We start from the raw sequence: 19,076 nt of genomic DNA, 5'->3' as shown, positions 1-19,076 counted from the left end.
CACCCAAAGTTGTTTTCATATGAAAGCTTTTTTGCTTCACACTTTAGCCAGATCATCTCAGGAGGAGTTCATCCCTGATCTCTTGCTATTTGTAGTACTGACTGAAATCATAATGCCTTTGGCTAGGGAAGAATATGAACAAACATATTTTCCAGGTTGTTTTTTTACCTGAGTACAAGACCTCAGCTGCAGAGGTGAGAGAAAAAAATAGTTTCAAAATACCAAATATCATCTAGGAAGCAACATGAAAACCTTGGAATTAATAGTGTGACAGCCTCATTCATCAATGAAGTTTAAACTTACATGGTAACAAAAATATGACCTGATCATATATATCTATTGGATATTGTTTGATCTGCCTCAAGCAATCCCATGTAGTAAAATGCTGTTCTCTTGGATTTTTATCCAGTTGATCTTGCAGATTCCTATTTTTTTCTGTGACTTTATAAGCTTTAATATTAGTAAATGCTATTACATAATCACTGAAGATTTTCACCGTAAAGGTGATGTGGTTATTGGTGCATTTTTCCCTATTCATACTTACTACACCATGAACAAAATTCCACATTCATATCTACCATACTATTATATGGACAATTACCTACAGTAAGTACACTAATTCATTGTCTGAGTTCAGAATTATCATAATTTAGTGGGTGTACTCATTAAACTTATTTAATCTTTGGGGGTTTTGTTGTGACAATTTTTCTATTTCTATTAGAGATTCTAAAATGTTTTTCTCAATTTAATTTTCTTTTTGGCTCTTTTCTTTGCTCAAATGTGAAATGCACTAGTAACTGACTTTTTTCATTTTTGTTTCTTTATTTGATTGATGAATCTAATCACTAATTTGACCATTTGTGTCATTTTACAATGTCTGAATAGTTTCCAGTGTTATGAGTTTCTGGAAGTATGATTTAATCTGACCCTGATCTTGTTGTTCATAGCATTTCTGAACTCCTGATTTGTGCTTGTGATATTAGATGATGTCCTTGAATGTATAAAGTTGTCATCATTATGATAATAATTGAGCGAAGAGGTTGATTTTATTATATGGAGTTGATTCCATACTTAGTCACAATTAGAAGTTGTGAATACTTCTGTTCTCTACAGATATTTAATTTATCTCAAGTTCTGATATAACTGTTTGGTTGCTAATTTGAGTTTTCTTTTCACCTTTACTGTGTGTACATGTATCTTCCATTAGTTTCCATTATTTATTCTCATCTCTTTGGATGAGTTCACCAAAACATAGTTACTATGAGGGTGTTGTCTTTGGGATATTTCTTAGTTTGTATGATATATTCCAGATTAATGGATAGTGTCAGATAAGTCTGGCTGAATTAGAGAGAAATATTTCATGAAGGAAATGAGAAGTGTTTTTACTTATTAGATATTTCTATCTTTCTAAGACCTTCTTTTATTTGTACTGATCCAGGAAGTAAGGCCCTAACTAGAGCAATACCACTTGTAAATCATTGTGAACATAGGAATAAATGTGTTGGATATCAACAAATGCAAAATGACCAAATGAAATACAGGTGTTTGACAGTACTATGTTTTGTCAAATCTTAGTAAGTCATTAAGTCATTAAATTAAAGATAGTGGGGGAGAAAAAATGTCAAGATATAAAAGCAAATTGAATATTTTGTTACCTTGACAGATTTATTTTAGAAATTTGTAATGTAGCAATTATGGCTATCCAAGATTTGTTATTTGGATAATCTACTTTATGGTAGATCTAATTTTTTACAACATCAAATTTTGTCTCAAATAATATCATAGTTTTCTCATATGCATAACAGGTATGTCAAGTTTGGATGTTCATTAAGGCCTTTTCTCCTACATTATAATTACTGTTCTGTATGAGTCCACTTTTCCTCTGCACGTTATATCAACAGTTCATGCACCTCTCTCCATTGGAATGTGCTTGACTTTATATTGTGAAGCATCAAGCCCTTTGCTGAAAGACTATATTTTTCAGTTATGTAAGCATTTAGTGTCTGGCTATTTCACAGGATTGTTTCCAGTCACAATGTTTAAGGTGTCATAAATTCAGAAAAATCAACCAAAATTTGTGAGAGAAATACAATGGCTTTTATTAAAAGGAATTAACAGAATTGCCTTACAGAACTCATTCATTTGGTGTAGTTTTCTAATATAGCACTGACCACAGAAATACATATATTCCACAAAGATTAAGACTTTCATTTATTTTTTCACTTGATACTTTATTTATCATTTTGGAATTTTCTTTGCATTTCAATGGATGAATATTTTTGTTCTCTACAATTCATATTTCTTATTAGCTTTGTGAGCTTAAATGCATTCCTTGTAATTATTACATTTGCATTTACATATAATTATTTTCTTTAGTCTATCATAATAGGGGATGAGCATTTGTTTTGTAGTGTTCATGAATAATATGTAATGATTTTGAGAGAAAAGTGCTTTTTTACCATTGACATATTCACAGTACAGTATTTTCACAATTATTATTACATTTATTATTTGTGTGTGCACATATTTTTGAGGTAGCTAACATTCTCATGTGAAAGAAAATTCTGCGATCAAATTATGTCATCCTACAGTGAGTGTGCTAAGATCAAACTCAGGCCTTATGAGGTGTCAGCAGCAGAATCCTGCACTGGCTAAGACATTTTGAGTTCTTTTTTTTTTTTTTTTTTTTTTTTTTTTTTTGGTTTTCTGAGACAGGGTTTCTCTGTGTAGCCCTAGCTGTCCTGGAACTCAATCTGTAGACCAGGCTGGCCTCGAACTCAGAAATCTGCCTGCCTCTGCCTCCCATGTGCTGGGATTAAAGGCGTGTGCCACCACTACCCAGCAATATGTTGAATTATTTTATTGATCTACCTAGCAAAATTCCAAATCAAATTGAGAATTTCCTTTAATGTTTTGGAGGGTGAATTATCTTGTTTCACATCAAGTAAAGTATGGGTTTAAACTTATACCTCAAAGTGGATTTCAGCAACTATATAATTGTTTCTTATGTACATTGCTTGATAAAAACCGATGTATTATAAGAATATACTCCTTGACAATTTAGATTTAAATAGAAATATTATTTCTCTAAGTTTATGTACCATGATGAACAATTCACCATAGTAATACACAAACATTTATGGTGGTAGGTTACTTTAAAATATTTTACAATGTGATGTGTTTTTATACATATTTCACATTTTATACTTCTTGTTCAAAGTACATGAAGGTTTTCTTTGATGAGAAATTATCAGTATTCAGTCTCTGAAAATAATAAGTCTTTATTATTATTTTCAAGTGCAGAAGTATTTAAAAACAAAAATATGTACAGTTAAACAAATGTGCATTAACTTTATACCAGAATAGGAAACCTATAAAATATTCCATAGCAAGTTTTTAGAGCATTTCCTATATAGATAATGCCATCCTAGATTAGTTCTATCATGTCATACCTTATGCATATTTGCAGTGCATATGGCTCCAATCCTAACTACATTATGATTCTGAATTGGCCTTATAATTTATCTCCCATTTTCTGTGAATTTCAGTTATGTGGTTTTTCTTTTTTTTTATTCGATATATTTTTTATTTACATTTCAAATGATTTCCCCTTTTCTAGCCCCCCACTCCCCGAAAGCCCCATAAGCCCCCTTCTCTCCCCCTGTCCTCCCATCCACCCCTTCCCACTTCCCCGTTCTGGTTTTGCCAAATACTGCTTCACTGAGTCTTTCCAGAACAAGGGGCCACTCTTCCTTTCTTCTTGTACCTCATTTGATGTGTGGATTATGTTTTGGGTATTCCAGTTTTCTAGGTTAATATCCACTTATTAGTGAGTGCATACCATGATTCACCTTTTGAGTCTGGGTTACCTCACTTAGTATGATGCTCTCTAGCTCCGTCCATTTGCCTAAGAACAGAGATAAACTAGATTTTAGTGCTCAGCCAACTCCTCTATGGCATTCATTTATTTTATGTTGCTTAGAAATATCCATCTTGGTGTCACCCCTGTTTTAGGCACTTGTTTTCATTCAGGTCCAGTTTGTGCTTCTTATTGTCACTCAGATCTTCTTTATTAGATCCTATTTTCCATAGTGTGTTTTGTAAGGAATACGTAATCAGCAGAGGTGATTCCAGCAAAGCCAGAAATAAAAGCATAACCCTCTTATATGATTCATACACACTAACCTTTATAGCGTAAGAGTGTTTGAGAAGATCTCCCTGAGATAAGTGCTGATCGCCCTTGTTTGTCTCCACTGTAAGGATTATTTCACCATTAATCTTATAGAGATAGATGTGTGCATCCAACTAAAAAATTCACATTAAGATTTTTGTAGATTGATTATTTGTAAAATCAGTTCTAAGCTGAAATATATACAAAATAGAACTATGCAATATTTTACCTTGTTTTATTGCAATTGAATTAGTAAGTAAATAGTGATACTTTCTAAGTATTTGGTGAAAATCTTATGCTGCAGAAATGAATTCAAAGAATTTCTCTGATTTCTAATGTTTTCAAGTAATTTGTCTGTATATTCTGTAGTCATTACCATCCTTCATGGAGTTTTATCAATTCTCATTAATTAAAATATCTTTTTCTGAGCATTCAGAATATTACATTTAATTTTATCAAACCTCCTATTTCTTGACATATCCAAACAGCTGAAACCTCAATAATTATGCACATTCAAAAACCTACAGGCACTTTACGCATATTAATCAAAATAAAATTTTATCCAATAATTGAGATATAAAACTGAAACTCTCTGTGGAAAGTAGTGATGATCAGACTACAGTCATTTTGTTCATATCATAGCTTTGTCTTTTATTGGAAGTGCCTATCATTCTTAACACATGTTCCTTTTTTCTTCACTGGGTCTTACTTTAGATGTTGTCCTGAATGTAAGGGTCTATTTACGATGCTGACAATTGCTCTATTTTATTTAACTCTAACATTTCCATCATATCACTGCTTTAACGACGTGTGTCTAAGTTCCCTCCCCATGGGTTTTATGATCCTTACACTAATTTTCATCTAGGCAGTTGCTAATGTTAAAAGCTCACCTTATCTTCAGATACTTTCACATAAACTCTAGTCAAATTGTTTAGTCTTTAAAAAACTTTTTAGTCTGTATACTTTTAATTGCAAGTACACTTTCAGGTTGAACATTTGCTATGGGAAAACAAATTGTTGTCCTCTTTCTCATGGAAGAAAATTATACTGTCAGAAGACTATTTCATTGCATTACTTGGTTACCTATAGCTCTCTCTGTCTCTGTCTCTCTGTCTCTTTGTCTCTCTCTGTCTCTCTCTCTCTCTCTGTCTCTCTCTCTCTCTCTGTGTGTGTGTAAGGTTGAGTCCTCCAGTGAAATTGATAAAAAATATTTGGTGAATTTAAGAAAGAAAAAGGAGGTGCATAAAGTTTTAAATAGAGCAAAGGAAAGGGCAAGTTAATCCAATTTTACTATAATCTGAAGGAAATAATTAGTAAAAAGAGTTTTCATTATCAAAATATATTTATTATATACTGTGTGCTTTCAAAATTGATATGCTAAGACCAGACCAAATGTGTTTTATTAAAGTTTCCTCTTATCATTGCTCTGTTGTTGGAGAGTTTGTGCTCCTCTGCTTTCTGTAGTATAAAGTACAAAATAGGGAATGTTGGTATATTTATACATGTGTAGAATTTTCAAAAATCATAAGTATCTTTAAATTTATATATGTATTTGTTTGAGTACACAGTATTTATAAATGTGGAATGGTCATTAATCCTTTTTTCTCACAATTAGACATCCAAGTTTTCAATTCATTTCCATTGGACAATTTTTTTTAATTTCTATTTTTTAATTTTTATTTTAAAATTAAAAAAAATTTATGTGCTGATATTCTACTTTTTTATTGTATTTTAATTCTTTTTTGGATATTTTCTTCATTTACATTTCAAATGTTATTCCCTTTCCTGGTTTCCCCTCTGAAAACACTATTCAATCCCTCCTCCCCCTTCCCCCCAACTCACCCACTCCTGCTTCCCTGTCCTGGTGTTCCCCTATACTGTGGCTTCAAGCCTTCTGAGGACCAAGGGTCTCTCCTCCCTTTGATGTCCAATAAGGCCATCCTCTGCTACATATGCAGGTGGAGCCATGGGTCCCTCCATGTGTACTCTTTGGTTGGTAGCTTAGTCCCTGGAGCTCTGGGGGTACTGGTTGGTTTTTATTGTTGTTCCTCCTATGGCACTTGAAGCTTCTTCAGCTCCTTGGGAACTTTCTCTAGCTCCTCCCTAAGAGACCTTGTGCTCAGTCTAATGATTGGCAGAAAGCACCCACCTCTGTATTTTCAGGTACTGGCAAAGCCTCTCAGGAGACAGCTATATTAAGCTCCTGTCAGCGAGCGCTTGTTGGCATCCACAAGTCTGGGTTTGGTGACTGTATATGGGATGGAACCCCAGGTGAGGCAGTCTCTGGATGGTCTTTCCTTCAGTCTCTGCTGCACACTTTGTCTCTGTATCTCCTCCCATGGGTATTTTATTCCTGCTTCTGAGAAGGACCAAAGTATCCATACTTTAGTCTTCCTTCTTCTTGAGCTTCATTTGGTCTGTGAATTGTGTCTTGGGTATTCTAAACTTCTGGGCTAATCTCCACTTATCAGTGAGTGCATACCACGTGTGTTCTTTTGTGATTGGGTTACCTTAGTCAGGATGATAGTTTCCAGCTCCATCCATTTGATTAGGAATTTCATGAATTCGTTGTTTTAAATAGCTGAGTAGTACTCCATTGTGTAAATGTACCACATTTTCTGTATCCATTCCTCTGTTGAGGGACATCTGGGTTCTTTCCAGATTCTGAGTATTATAAATAAAGCAGCTATGAACATAGTAGAGCATGTGTCCTTATTACATGTTGGAGTATATTCTGGGTACATGCCCAGGAGTGGTATAGCTGGGTCTTCTGGTAATACTATATCCAATTTTCTGAAGTATCGCCAAACTGATTTCCAGAGTGGTTTTACCAGCTTGTAATCCCACCAACAATGGAGGAGTGTTCCTCTTTCTTCACATCCTTGTCGGCATCTGCTGTCACTTAAGTTTTTGATCTTAACACCATCAAAAGGACAAATCGGCAACCAACAAATTGGGAAAAGATCTTCACCAATCCTACATCAGATAGAGGGCTAATATCCAATATATATAAAGAACTTAAGAAGTTAGACTCATTTGTTAATTCTTGATCTTAGAGCATAAGCTATTGGTGTTCTGTTCAGGAACTTTTCCCCTGTGCCCATCCATGTGCTTGAGGGTCTTCCCTGATTTCTTTTCTATTAGTTTCAGTGTATGTTTATTCAGTGTATTAGTTTTACGTTGAGGTCCTTGATCCATTTGGACTTGAGCTTTGTGCAAGGAGATAAGTATGGAACAATTTGTAATTTACATCATAACTGTCACTTAAACCAGCATCATTATTGAAAATGCTGTCTTTTTTCCACTGGATGTTTTTAGCTCCTTTGTCAAAGATCAAGTGACCATAGGTATAAGAGTTCATTTCTGGGTCTTCAATTCTATTCCATTGATCTACTTGCCTGTCACTGTACTAATACCATGCAGTTTTTTTAAATCAGGATTGCTCTGTAGTTCAGCTTGAGGTCAGAGATGGTGATTCAGCCAGAAGTTCTTTTATTGTTGAGAATAGTTTTGGCTATCCTGGTTTTTTTCTTATTCCAGATGAATTTGCAAATTGCTCTTTCTAGCTCTATGAAGAATTGAGTTGGAATTTTGATGGGGATTTCACTGAATCTGTGCTTCAGGCAAGATGGCCATTTTTACTATATTAACCCTGCCAATCCATGAGCATGTGTCTTTCCATCTTCTGATATCTTCAATTTCTTTCTTTAGAGACTTGAAATTCTTATAATATAGATTTTTCACTTGTTTAATTAGAGTCACATCAAGGTATTTTATATTATTTGTGACTCTTATGAAGGGAGTTGTCTCTCTAATTTCTTTCTCAGTCTGTTTATCCTTTAGGTAGAGGAAGGCCACTGAATTGTTTGAGTTAATTTTATATCCAACCTCTTCATTGAAGTTGTTTATCAGGTTTAGGAGTTCTCTGATGCAATTTTTTGGGGGGGGGCACTTAAGTGTACTATCATATCATTTGAAAATAATGATATTTTGACTTCTTCCTTTCCAATTTGTATCCCTTTGACCTCTTTTTGTTGTCTAATTGCTCTGGCTAGAATGAGTACTATATTGAATAGATATGGAGAGAGTACACAGCCTTGTCTAGTCCGTCCCTGATTTCAGTATGATTGCTGTAAGTTTCTCTCCATTTATTTTGATGTTGGCTAAGGGTTTTCTGTATATTGCTTTTGCTATGTTTAGGAAAACATGGCATGATTTGAATTCCTGATTTTTCTAAGACTTTTACCATGAAGGGGTGTTGGATTTTGTCAAATGCTTTTTCAGTATCTAATGAGATAATCATGTAGCTTTTTTCTTTGAGTTTGTTTATGTAGTGTATTACACTGATGGCTTTCCTTATATTGAACCATCCCTGCATCCCTGGGATGAAGCCTAATTGATCATGATGGATGATTGTTTTGATATGTTCTTGGATTTGGTTTGCAAGAATTTTATTGAGTATTTTTGCATCAATATTCATAAGGGAAATTGGTCTGAATTGGTTCTCCTTCTTTGTAGGTTCTTTGTGTGGTTTAGGTATCAGAGTAATTGTGGCTTCATAGAACAAATTTGATAGGGTTCCTTCTGTTTCTATTTTGTGGAATAGTTTGGAGAGTATTGGTTTTAGGTCTTCTTTGAAAGTCTGATAGAACTCTGCACTAAACCCATCTGGTTCTGGGCTTTTCTTGGTTGGGAGACTATTGGTGACTGCTTCTATTTCCTTATGGGTTATGGGGCTATTTAGATTGTTTATCTGATATTGATTTAACTTTGGTACCTGGTATCAGTCTAAGAAATTGTCCATTTCATCCAGATTTTCCAGTTTTGTTGAATAAAGGTTTTTGTATTAGGATCTGATGACTTTTTAGATTTTCTCGGTTTCTTTTGTTATGTCTCCCTCTGATTTTCTTTTTAAAATAATGTTTAATAATTATTTTGATAGTTTCTGGCTAGTATAAATAAGGCTGCTATGAACATAATGGAGCATGTGTCTTTATTGCATGCCAGGGAATCCTTTGGGTATATGCCCAGGAGTGGTATAGCAGGGTCCTCTGGAAGTCTCATGCCCAGTTTTCTGATGAACCTCCAGACTGATTTCCAAACTGGTTGTACCATCTTACAGCCCCACCAGCAGTGGAGGAGTGTTCCTCTTTCTCCACATCCTCGCCAACACCTGCTGTCTCCTGAGTTTTTGACTTTAGCCATTCTGACTGGTGTAAGGTGAAATCTCAGGGTTGTTTTGATCTGCATTTCCCTAATGACTAATGATGTTGAGCACTTCTTAAGGTGCCTCTCGGCCATCCGAATTTCTTCAGGTGAAAATTCTTTGTTAAGATCTGTACCCCATTTTTAATAGGGTTATTTGGTTCCCTGGAATCTAAGTTCTTGAGTTCTTTGTATATATTGGATATTAGCCTTCTCCTAGATGCCCCTCAAAGGAGGAATGGATACAGAAAATGTCGTATATTTACACAATGGGATACTACTCAGCAATTAGAAACAATGAATTTACAAAATTTTTAGGCAAATGCTTTGATCTGGAAAATATCATCCTAAGTGAGGTAACCCAATCACAAAAGAATGCACATGGAATGCAATCTCTGATAAGTAGATATTAATTAGCCCAGAAGCCCTGAATACCCAAGGCACAAATTGCATAACAAATGACTCCCATGAAGAAGCATGGAGTAGGTCCTGATCCTGGAAAGGATTGATTTAGCATGGGAAGGGAATATAAGGACAGAGAAAAAGGAGGGAGGTGATTGGAGAAGGGATGGAGAGAAGAAAGTTTATGGGACATATGGGGAGGGGGGATCCGGGAAAGGGGAAATCATTTGGAATGTAAACAAAGAATATAGAAAATAAAAATATTATAAAAATAATTATTTTGATTATTTTTTGGTATGAAATCTATTGAAATATCAGATACATAGTAAAATTAAAATCAAAGCTCATATATTTATTTATAAAATAATATAATAAATATTAAAGGTGTGCAAAAATAGGTATCATAAGCAACTATCTTGTAACATAGCTGCCAGGTTATTCATTATGGTTTTATGTTTCAATAATTCTGGTAGCCAAATAGTCTAGAATTAGTATTAGGACTTTGAGATTTTGAATTTTGGATTGATGAAAGTTACCTAATATATTTTCTGTCCACAGAACTTGTGTTCTCTGGGAAAAGCACAACATTAATTGTTTTGATATGTTCTTGGATTTGGTTTGCAAGAATTTTATTGAGTATTTTTGCATCAATATTCATAAGGGAATTTTGTCTATTTTTCAGTTCTCTTTACCCAACTCATATTGTTTCCTTGAAAATCTTAACCATTATTATGGTTTATTATTATCTTAACCATTATAATGGTTTATTATTTACATTCATAAGCAAATCAACATATTTTTCATATTCCTCAAAATTCAATTTTAGTCCTAAATATACCTTCTCTATCTTTATCTTTCTATCCACCCAATTTTAATTATAATACTCTTCTCACTCAAGCACACTTTGTGTTTCTTGAGTACTGTTAAGTTGGTACCATCCTCGAATATGATTTGCCTACCATAGATCAGATTATTGAAGAAAAACTGATTCTTCTTCTTAAAGAAGTTTTCACGCTGGTATACTGTTCAATTTTAAGTAGAAATGGCTACCATAGGTTCATGTGTTTAAATGCTTCTCCAATCGTGAAAGATACTATTAGGAAGTGTGGCTTTCCTGAATACCCAAGGCACAAATTGCATAACAAATGACCCCCATGAAGAAGTATGGAGAGGGTCCTGATCCTGGAAAGGATTGATCTAGCATGGGAAGGGAATATAAGGACAGAGAAAAAGGAGGGAGTTGATTGGAGAATGGATGGAGAGAAGAAGGTTTATGGGTCATATGGGGAGGGGAGATCCGGGAAAGGGGAAATCATTTGGAATGTAAACAAAGAATATAGAAAATCAAAATATTAAAAAAAGGAAGTGTGGCTTTGTTGGAGTAGGTATGGTTTTCCTGGAAGAAGCATGTTAATAGATCTTTGTGTGGTTTACACATCTAAGAAACAAAATTCTTTCCCTGGTCTTAATTTCTGTTGCTTGTGGATGAAATGTAGACCTTTTACTTCCTTCTCTAAGATCATGTCTGCCTTCACACCAACATGTTTCCCATCACAAAATGGACAAAACTTCTGAAACTATAAGCCAGCCCCAATTAAAGGTTTGCCTGCATAAGTGTTCCCATAGTCATAAAACTAACACAGAAATTGTTACCAGGGATGAAGTTATTGCTGCGATAAGCAATGTTTCATTTCTCTCTCTCTCTCTCTCTCTCTCTCTCTCTCTCTCTCTCTCTCTGTGTGTGTGTGTGTGTGTTTGTGTGTTTGTTTGGAGATATGTTGACTTTGGGATTTGGTTTAGGAAAGCAGTTAAATGGTTGAAGTGCTGATTAATGAACCATTTCAAAAAGAACATGAAAGAAAAGTCATGTTGAGTGTGACTTGAATTCAGCAATCCTGGATCAACTGGTTTCAGAAGAAACAAATACTATTATGTTTCCAAGAGACTGTTCTTGTGATATTTTGTCAAAGTATACTGTCACTTTTTGGTCTTATCCCAAAAGAATCTGCCTTACTCTAAAGTGAATAGTTATAAATTAATCCCTTTTGCTAGAAGAAATCTAAACCATCTGGTCCTGTGCTTTTTTTGGTTGGGAGGTTGTCAATGACCACTTCTATTTCTTTATGGGTCATGTGACCATTTATACGGTCTATCTGATCCTGATTAAACTTTGGTAGTTAGTATCTGTCTAGAAAATTGTTCATTTCATCCACATTTTCCAGTTGTGTCCAGTATAGGCTTTTGGAGTAGGATCTCATAATTTTTTCAATTTCCTCAGTTTCTCTTGTCATTTCTCCCTTTTCAATTTATTTTATTTTATTTTTTTAATTGATATACTTTTTATTTTCATTTCAAATGATTTCCCCTTTTCTGGGTCCCCACTCCCCACAAGTCCCATAAGCCCTCTTCTGTCACCCTGTTCTTCCATCCACCCCTTCCCACTTCCCTGTTCTGGAATTCCCCTATACTCTTGCACTGAGTCTTTCCAGAACCAGGGGCCACTCCTCCATTCTTTTTGGACATCATTTAATTTGTGGATTATGTCCTGGGTATTCAAAGTTTCTAGGCTAATATCCACTTATCAGTGAGTGCATACCATGATTGATCTTTTGAGACTGGGTTACCTCACTTAGTATGATGTTCTCCAGCTCCATTCAGTTGTCTAAGAATTTCATGAATTCATTGTTTCTAATGGCTGAATAATACTCCATTGTGTAAATATACCACATTTTTTTGTATCCATTCCTCCGTTGAAGGACACCTAGGTTCTTTCCAGCTTCTGGCTACTACAAATAGGGCTGCTATGAACATAGTTGAGCATGTGTCCTTATTGCATGCTGAAGAATCCTCTGGATATATGCCTAGGAGTGGTATAACAGGGTCCTCAGGAAGTGACATGCCCAGTTTTCTGAGGAATGGCCAGACTGATTTCCAAAGTGGTTGCACCATCTTGCAATCCCACCAGCAGTGGAGGAGTATTCCTTATTTATCCCTTTTCATTTCTGATCTTGTTAATTTGGATACTGTCTCTGTGCCTTCTGATTAGTTTGGCTAAAGGTTTATCTATCTTGTTGATTTTCTCAAAGAACCAGTTCCTGGTTTTGTTGATTTTTTTGTATAGTTCTGTTTGTTTCAACTTGGGTGATTACAGCCCTGAGTTTGATGATTTCCTGCCTTCTACTCCATTTGGGTGTATTAGCTTCTTTCTGTTCTAAAGCTTTCAGGTGTGTTGTTAAGCTGTTAGTGCATGCCCTCTCCAGCTTCTTTTAGGAGGCACTCAGAGTTGAGTTTTCCTCTTAGCACTGCTTTCATTGTGTCCCATAAATTTAGGTATGTTGTGCCTTCATTTTCATTAAATTCTAAAAAGGTTTTGATTTCTTTCCTTATTTCTACCTTGACCAAGTTATCATTGAGTAGAGCATTTTTCAGCTTCCATGTGTATGTTCTGTTGTTTTTTTTGTTGCTATTGAAGACCACCTTTACTCCATAGTGATCTGATAGGAGGCATGGAATTAGTTCGATCTTCTTATATCTGTTGAGGTCTGTTTTGTGAGCAATTATATGGTCAGTTTTGGAGAAGATAACAAGAGGTTCTGAAAAGAAGGTATATTCTTTTGATTTATGACGAAATGTTCTATAGATGTCTATTAAATCCATTTGGTCCAAAACTTCTGTTAATTTCACTGTTTTTCTGTTTAGTTTGTGTTTCCCTGATCTTTCCTTTGAGGAGAGTGGGGTTTTGAAGTCACCCACAATTATCCTGTGGGGTGGGATGTGTGCTTTAAGGTTTAGTAAAGTTTCTTTTATGAATGAGGGTGCCCTTGTATTTGGAGCATGGATATTCAGAATTGAGAGTTTTGCCTGTTAGATTTTTCCTTTGATGAGTATAAAGTGTCCTTCTTTGTCCTTTTTGATGACTTTCAGTTGAAAGTCTATTTTATTGGATATTAGAATGGCTACTCCAGCCTGGTTCCTGGGACCATTTGCTTGGAAGTCTGTTTTCCAGCCTTTTACTTTGAGGCAGTGTTTGTCTTTGACAGTGACGTGCACTTCCTGTATGCAGCAAAATGTTGGGTCTTGTTTACATATCCTCTCTGTTTGTCTATGTCTTTTTATTGGGGAATTGAATCCATTGATTTTAACTGATATTAAGGAATAGTCATTGTTGCTTCCTGCTATTTTTGATGTAATTTTTATGTTTGTGTGGTTATCTTCTTTTGGGTTTTGAAATTAATCTTTGAAAAAAGATTAATTTCTTGCTTTTTCTAGTGGGTGGTTTCCCTCCTTTTGTTGGTGTTTTCCATTCATTATCCTTTGAAGGGCTGGTTTTGTGGAAAGATACTGTGTAAATTTGTTTTTGTCATGAAATATCTTGGTTTCTCCATCTATGGTAACTGAGAGATTTGCTGGATATAGCAGTCTGTGTTGGTATTTGTGTTCCCTTAGGTTCTGCATGACATCTTCCCAGGCTCTTCTGGCTTTCATAGTCTCTGGTGAGAAGTCCAGTGCATTTCTGATAGGTCTATCTTCATATGTTACTTTACCTTTTCTCTTACTGCTTTTAGTATTCTTTCTTTGTTTAGTACATTTGGTGTTTTAATCATGTGATGGGAAGAATTTCTTTTCTGGTCAAATCTATTTGGAGTTCTGTAGGCTTGTATGTTCATGGGCATCTCTTTCTTTAGGTTAGGGAAGTTTTCTTATATAATTTTGTTGAAGACATTTACTGGCCCTTTAAGTTGGAAATCTTCACTCTCTTCTATACCTATAATCCTTAGGTTTGGTCTTCTCATTTTGTCCTGGATTTCTTGAATGTTTTGGGTCAGGAGCTTTTTGCATGTTTCATTTTCTTTGACTGTTGTATCAACGCTTTCTATGGTATCTTCTGTATCTGATATTCTCTCTTCTATCTCTTGTATTCTGTTGTTGATGCTTGGATCCATGACTCCTGACTTCTTTCTTAGGCTTTCTATGTCCCAAGTTGTCTCCCTTTGTGATTTTATTATTGTTTGTATTTCCATCTTTAGATCCTGGATGGCTTTGTTCAATTCCTTCACATTTTTTGCTGTGTTTTCCTTTAGTTCTTCAAGGACTTCTCCATGTTTACTTCTGTTCTCCTGTATTTTTTTAAGGGAGTTTTTTATGTCCTTCTTGAAGCCCTCCATGAAGACCTCCATCAACATCATGACCTGTGATTTTAAATCCAAGTCTTGCTTTCCTGGTGTGTTTGGTTATCCAGGACTTGCTGCTGTGGGAGAATTGGGTTCAGATGGTGCCATATTGCCTTGATTTCTGTTAGCAACATTCCTACCTTTGCCTTTTGCCATCTGGCTATCACTGGTGTTAGTTGGTCCTGTTGTCACTGGCTGGTGCTTGCCCCTCCTTTTGTGCCTGCAAACCTATCTCAACAACTCTGGGTGGCCTGCTTTCCCCTGGCACAGATTGCTGTAGTGCTGCCGAGTTCCTGGGTGCAGGTAGAGTCCTGGTGGGGTGTGTCCCAAGCAATCCTCTACTCTGGTGATCCCTGCCTACCAATCTGCTGCACAGTCATAGAAGCAAAGATGGCAGCTGAGACCCACTCTCTTGTATTTGTATTTGGGGAGGTACCTCTGTGGCCCTGATCAACTCTGGGAGGAGGCTGTGCTGGCTGTCTCCTCCATTCTGCTGGATATATAGCTGGCTTCCTGAGCCACTTGGAGATGGCATGCTGTGGCAGGTGATGTTCCCAAGCTGGAGGCAGAAACAGAAGTCTCCTCCCAGGGGCCTCCAGACAGGATCCTCTGAATTGCAGGGCAGGTCTCACTTGTGCTGACTGCCTCCTCTGCATTGGCTGCTGGGTGGATATCTATCTTCCTGAGCTACTTGAACAGGTCCTTTCTTAATAACAAGGCAGGCTTAGTCTTATTAAAAGGAACAAAGCTATCTTCTTACAAACATGTGTTTTATTCATTTAGCATTAAAAGGGTAGAAGGTTTTTCTTTATGCAATAAAGATTGGAGCTCATTTTTCATCCAGAATGAATGAGTTCTTTCTGCACTGGTACTTGGTCTTTTGCTCCTTATGCTTATGTAAGTATGGATGTGTGTATAAGTGTGTCATTGTGAGAATGTATGCATGTATATGTGTGTAAGTATGTAATTGTGAGAATACATGCAAGCTGGGCCCAACTGGATTTGAATGGAAATGTGTAAATGAGCATGCATGAAACTGTGTATGAACTTATGTGAGATTATACATATTAGCTTATGTAAAAGTTTTTCTTTCTGAGAGTGTTATTCTCTTCTCCTGGTTCAATAGAAATTTATTGCTCCAAACTTCATCCTAGTCTGACAAGCAAGGGGCATCTGGACAAAAGGGAAACGGCTCTAGCAATTAATTCTTTACTTAATCTCCTGCTGTTTTTGGATGAGGTGCTAAGTGCCTGAGATTGCAGTTTCTGGTCTCAGAGGAACACAGAAGGCAGGTCAGCTACACCTGCATAGTAACTTAGACTTAGATGAGTAAACTTTTATTGTACAGTAACCATAAATATCTCATAAGACAAAGTCTTAACCCCCAAATTTTGTAAGACAAAGTCTTACCTTCTGCCAATGCTCTTCCTCTTTCACTGCCTCAAGAAGAACTGACAAGAAAGAAGAATCCCATACTGGGGTTGGTCCCCTGGCAAATACTGGTATGTAGTACATTAGCAAATCCAGGCTGTAATACTCAAAAAGCAATCTCAGAGAAATAGCAACTGAGGCCACAAAGAACATTATTTTACCCTAGAATATTACTTAAATAAGATATTGTTTCTGAAAAATGGTTAGATGGATAATTATATATACATATATTTGTATATGTAATTACATATGCAGCAAACCAAGAACTTGTACCAGCAGATATGCGATTATGAATGAAAATGATTCCTGGTTTTTAGACAGTTTTTATTTGACTTGCCTATAAAAGATGAATGAAGCATGCTTTGAGCAACTGTGATTAAAGAATGGTAATGCTAAATTATCTTGCCTAACTCTAATACATTCACCCAATCTAGTTCCACATACTCATGGTGAAGATATTAAATTTTATATTTCTTAGAAAGAAGATAAACTATAAAATTTGCTGTACAAATATTCAGTCATGTGTGATGAAGGTAATATTCCTTTTGTATATTTTTATGTTATTTACACAGGTATAATTTTAAAAACTACAAGTATATTCTGGCTCTGATATTTGCCATTGAAGAGATCAATGAGAACCCCAACCTTTTACCCAATATATCTCTTGGATTTGATTTCTACAATGTCAGATTCACTGAGAAGGACACACTTATGAATGCTTTTATTTGGCTCACAGCTCATAGAAAGAAGTATATTGTACCTAATTACAACTGTGAAAAGAGGTATTTTACTGCTGCACTCACAGGAACATCATGGACTATATCTGCCCAAATTGGCACAATATTTCAACTCTTTAAATTTCCACAGGTGAGAAAACTTTAGTTTAGCAACTGGGAATTGAGAGTTCTTTCTTGATATTATAGATGTTTTTAAAATTAAAAGAGGGTTATTTTAATTATTCAAATATCAAAACAAGAACTCAAATACATGGAGATCAATCCACATGTCTCTTGTTTGTAGGAGAATATACTGTGAAATAAATTAAACCAGGTATGTGAAACTACCAGACTTACCAGGAATTTCTGTAAAATGATAAAAGTAAAATTTTCTTTTAAAATTGGGAAAAAATCGTTTTTTCTTGTTCTCATTTATTGATTAGGGAGTGAAATTGTGTTTGATATTAATATTGTTCCTCTTCTTTCTCAATTGTTTCAGCTTTCCTTTGGTCCTTATGATCCTATTTTGAGTGACCCAAATCAGTATTCTTCTCTCTACCAGATGGTCCCCAAGTCCTCATCTCTTTCACTTGGCATTGTCTCTTTGGTGGTTCATTTTAGGTGGTCTTGGGTTGGTCTCATTCTCCCAGATGACCATAAAGGAAATAAAATTCTATTAGAGTTCAGAAACGAGATGGAGAGAAAAGGAATCTGCATAGCTTTTGTGAAAATGATCCCTGCTACCTGGACTTCACATCTTAACAAATTCTGGAAAAATATGGATGATACAAATGTTGTAATTATTTATGGTGACACTGATTCTTTAGAAGGACTAATGAGAAATATTGGGCAAAGGTTATTGACATGGAAAGTCTGGGTCATGAACGTTGAACCTCGTGTTACTGACTATGCTGATTATTTCATCTTAGACTCATTCCATGGAAGCCTCATTTTTACACATCATTATACAGAAAGATTAGAGTTTATGAATTTTATTCAAACAGTTAATCCCTACAAATACCCAGAAGATATTTATCTTCCTAAGTTGTGGCATTTGTTCTTCAAGTGTTCATTTTCTGACATTGGTTGTCAACTTCTGAACAACTGTCAGGTCAATGCGTCTTTGGATTTATTGCCTCATCACATACTTGATGTGTCCATGAGTGATGAGAGTACCAGCATATATAATGCTGTGTATGCTGTGGCTCACAGTCTCCATGAGATGAGACTTCAACAAGTACAGATGCAACCATATGAAAATGGGGAAAAAATCGTGTTTTTCCCCTGGCAGGTATTATCCCTTCTACTATATTGTATTGTCAGCACTCTGATGTATGAGATTCGCTGTGACATTTACTTTAGTATTGTAAAATATAGTATAGGTTGTCCATGGTTAGAAGAAATTTTGTGTTTCTAAAGTTATCTAAAGGTCAGGAGAGATTCACGTGTTTGTTGTTGAGATTTGCAGTGACATGTACTTCGATAGTGTAAAATTTAGTTTATGTTGTCCACAATGACAGGGATTTTTGTGTTTCTAAGCTTACCTGGAGATCATGAGAGTTTCCAAAGTATGTTGTTGAGAGATGGGATGCAAGATACTGGGAGGAAATGTGTTTCATCTTCACCAAGTTCCTGCCATTAATAGTTGTAAATATATTCTTGTAATAGTTGTTAAAAATCAATGTTTTTTCAATAAATTTCTTACAAAAGAAATAAAATAAAAAGTGGGCATTTTACTATAATAATTACAGCTTTTTTTTTACTTTAATGATGTCTTTATTTATTATTTAGGCATCAAACCCCTCATTTTAAGTACGAGTTCTCTGAAGATACTCTGAAAGCAAAGGGGTTTGGGTAGGTTTCAAATAACTAACATTTACATGAGTTAGAAGTCATTGATTTATTATCTGACCTTGATTTAAAGGTTTCCATTAGAGCTGAGTGAACTTTCAGATGGAGAATGGCATCCCACAAACTTGA

The 19,076-nt window shown here is 35.4% G+C and overlaps 1 protein-coding gene across 1 annotated transcript in view; it reads left to right on the top strand.

Annotated features, from left to right (window-relative positions):
* Positions 1 to 382: 382 nt before the first annotated feature.
* LOC127673876 (vomeronasal type-2 receptor 116-like) overlaps positions 383 to 19,076 on the top strand; it is a 32,214-nt gene continuing 13,520 nt past the window's right edge. Inside the window, exons 1-3 of the mRNA XM_052169623.1 lie at positions 383 to 606; positions 16,953 to 17,247; positions 17,596 to 18,387. Coding sequence (XP_052025583.1) covers positions 383 to 606; positions 16,953 to 17,247; positions 17,596 to 18,387 — 1,311 coding nt within the window. The remainder of the gene's footprint in view (positions 607 to 16,952; positions 17,248 to 17,595; positions 18,388 to 19,076) is intronic.

The sequence above is a fragment of the Apodemus sylvaticus genome, chromosome 23 (assembly GCF_947179515.1).
Source record: "Apodemus sylvaticus chromosome 23, mApoSyl1.1, whole genome shotgun sequence".
NCBI classification, from domain to species: domain Eukaryota; kingdom Metazoa; phylum Chordata; class Mammalia; order Rodentia; family Muridae; genus Apodemus; species Apodemus sylvaticus.
This window is presented reverse-complemented; position numbering and strand designations above follow the sequence as displayed.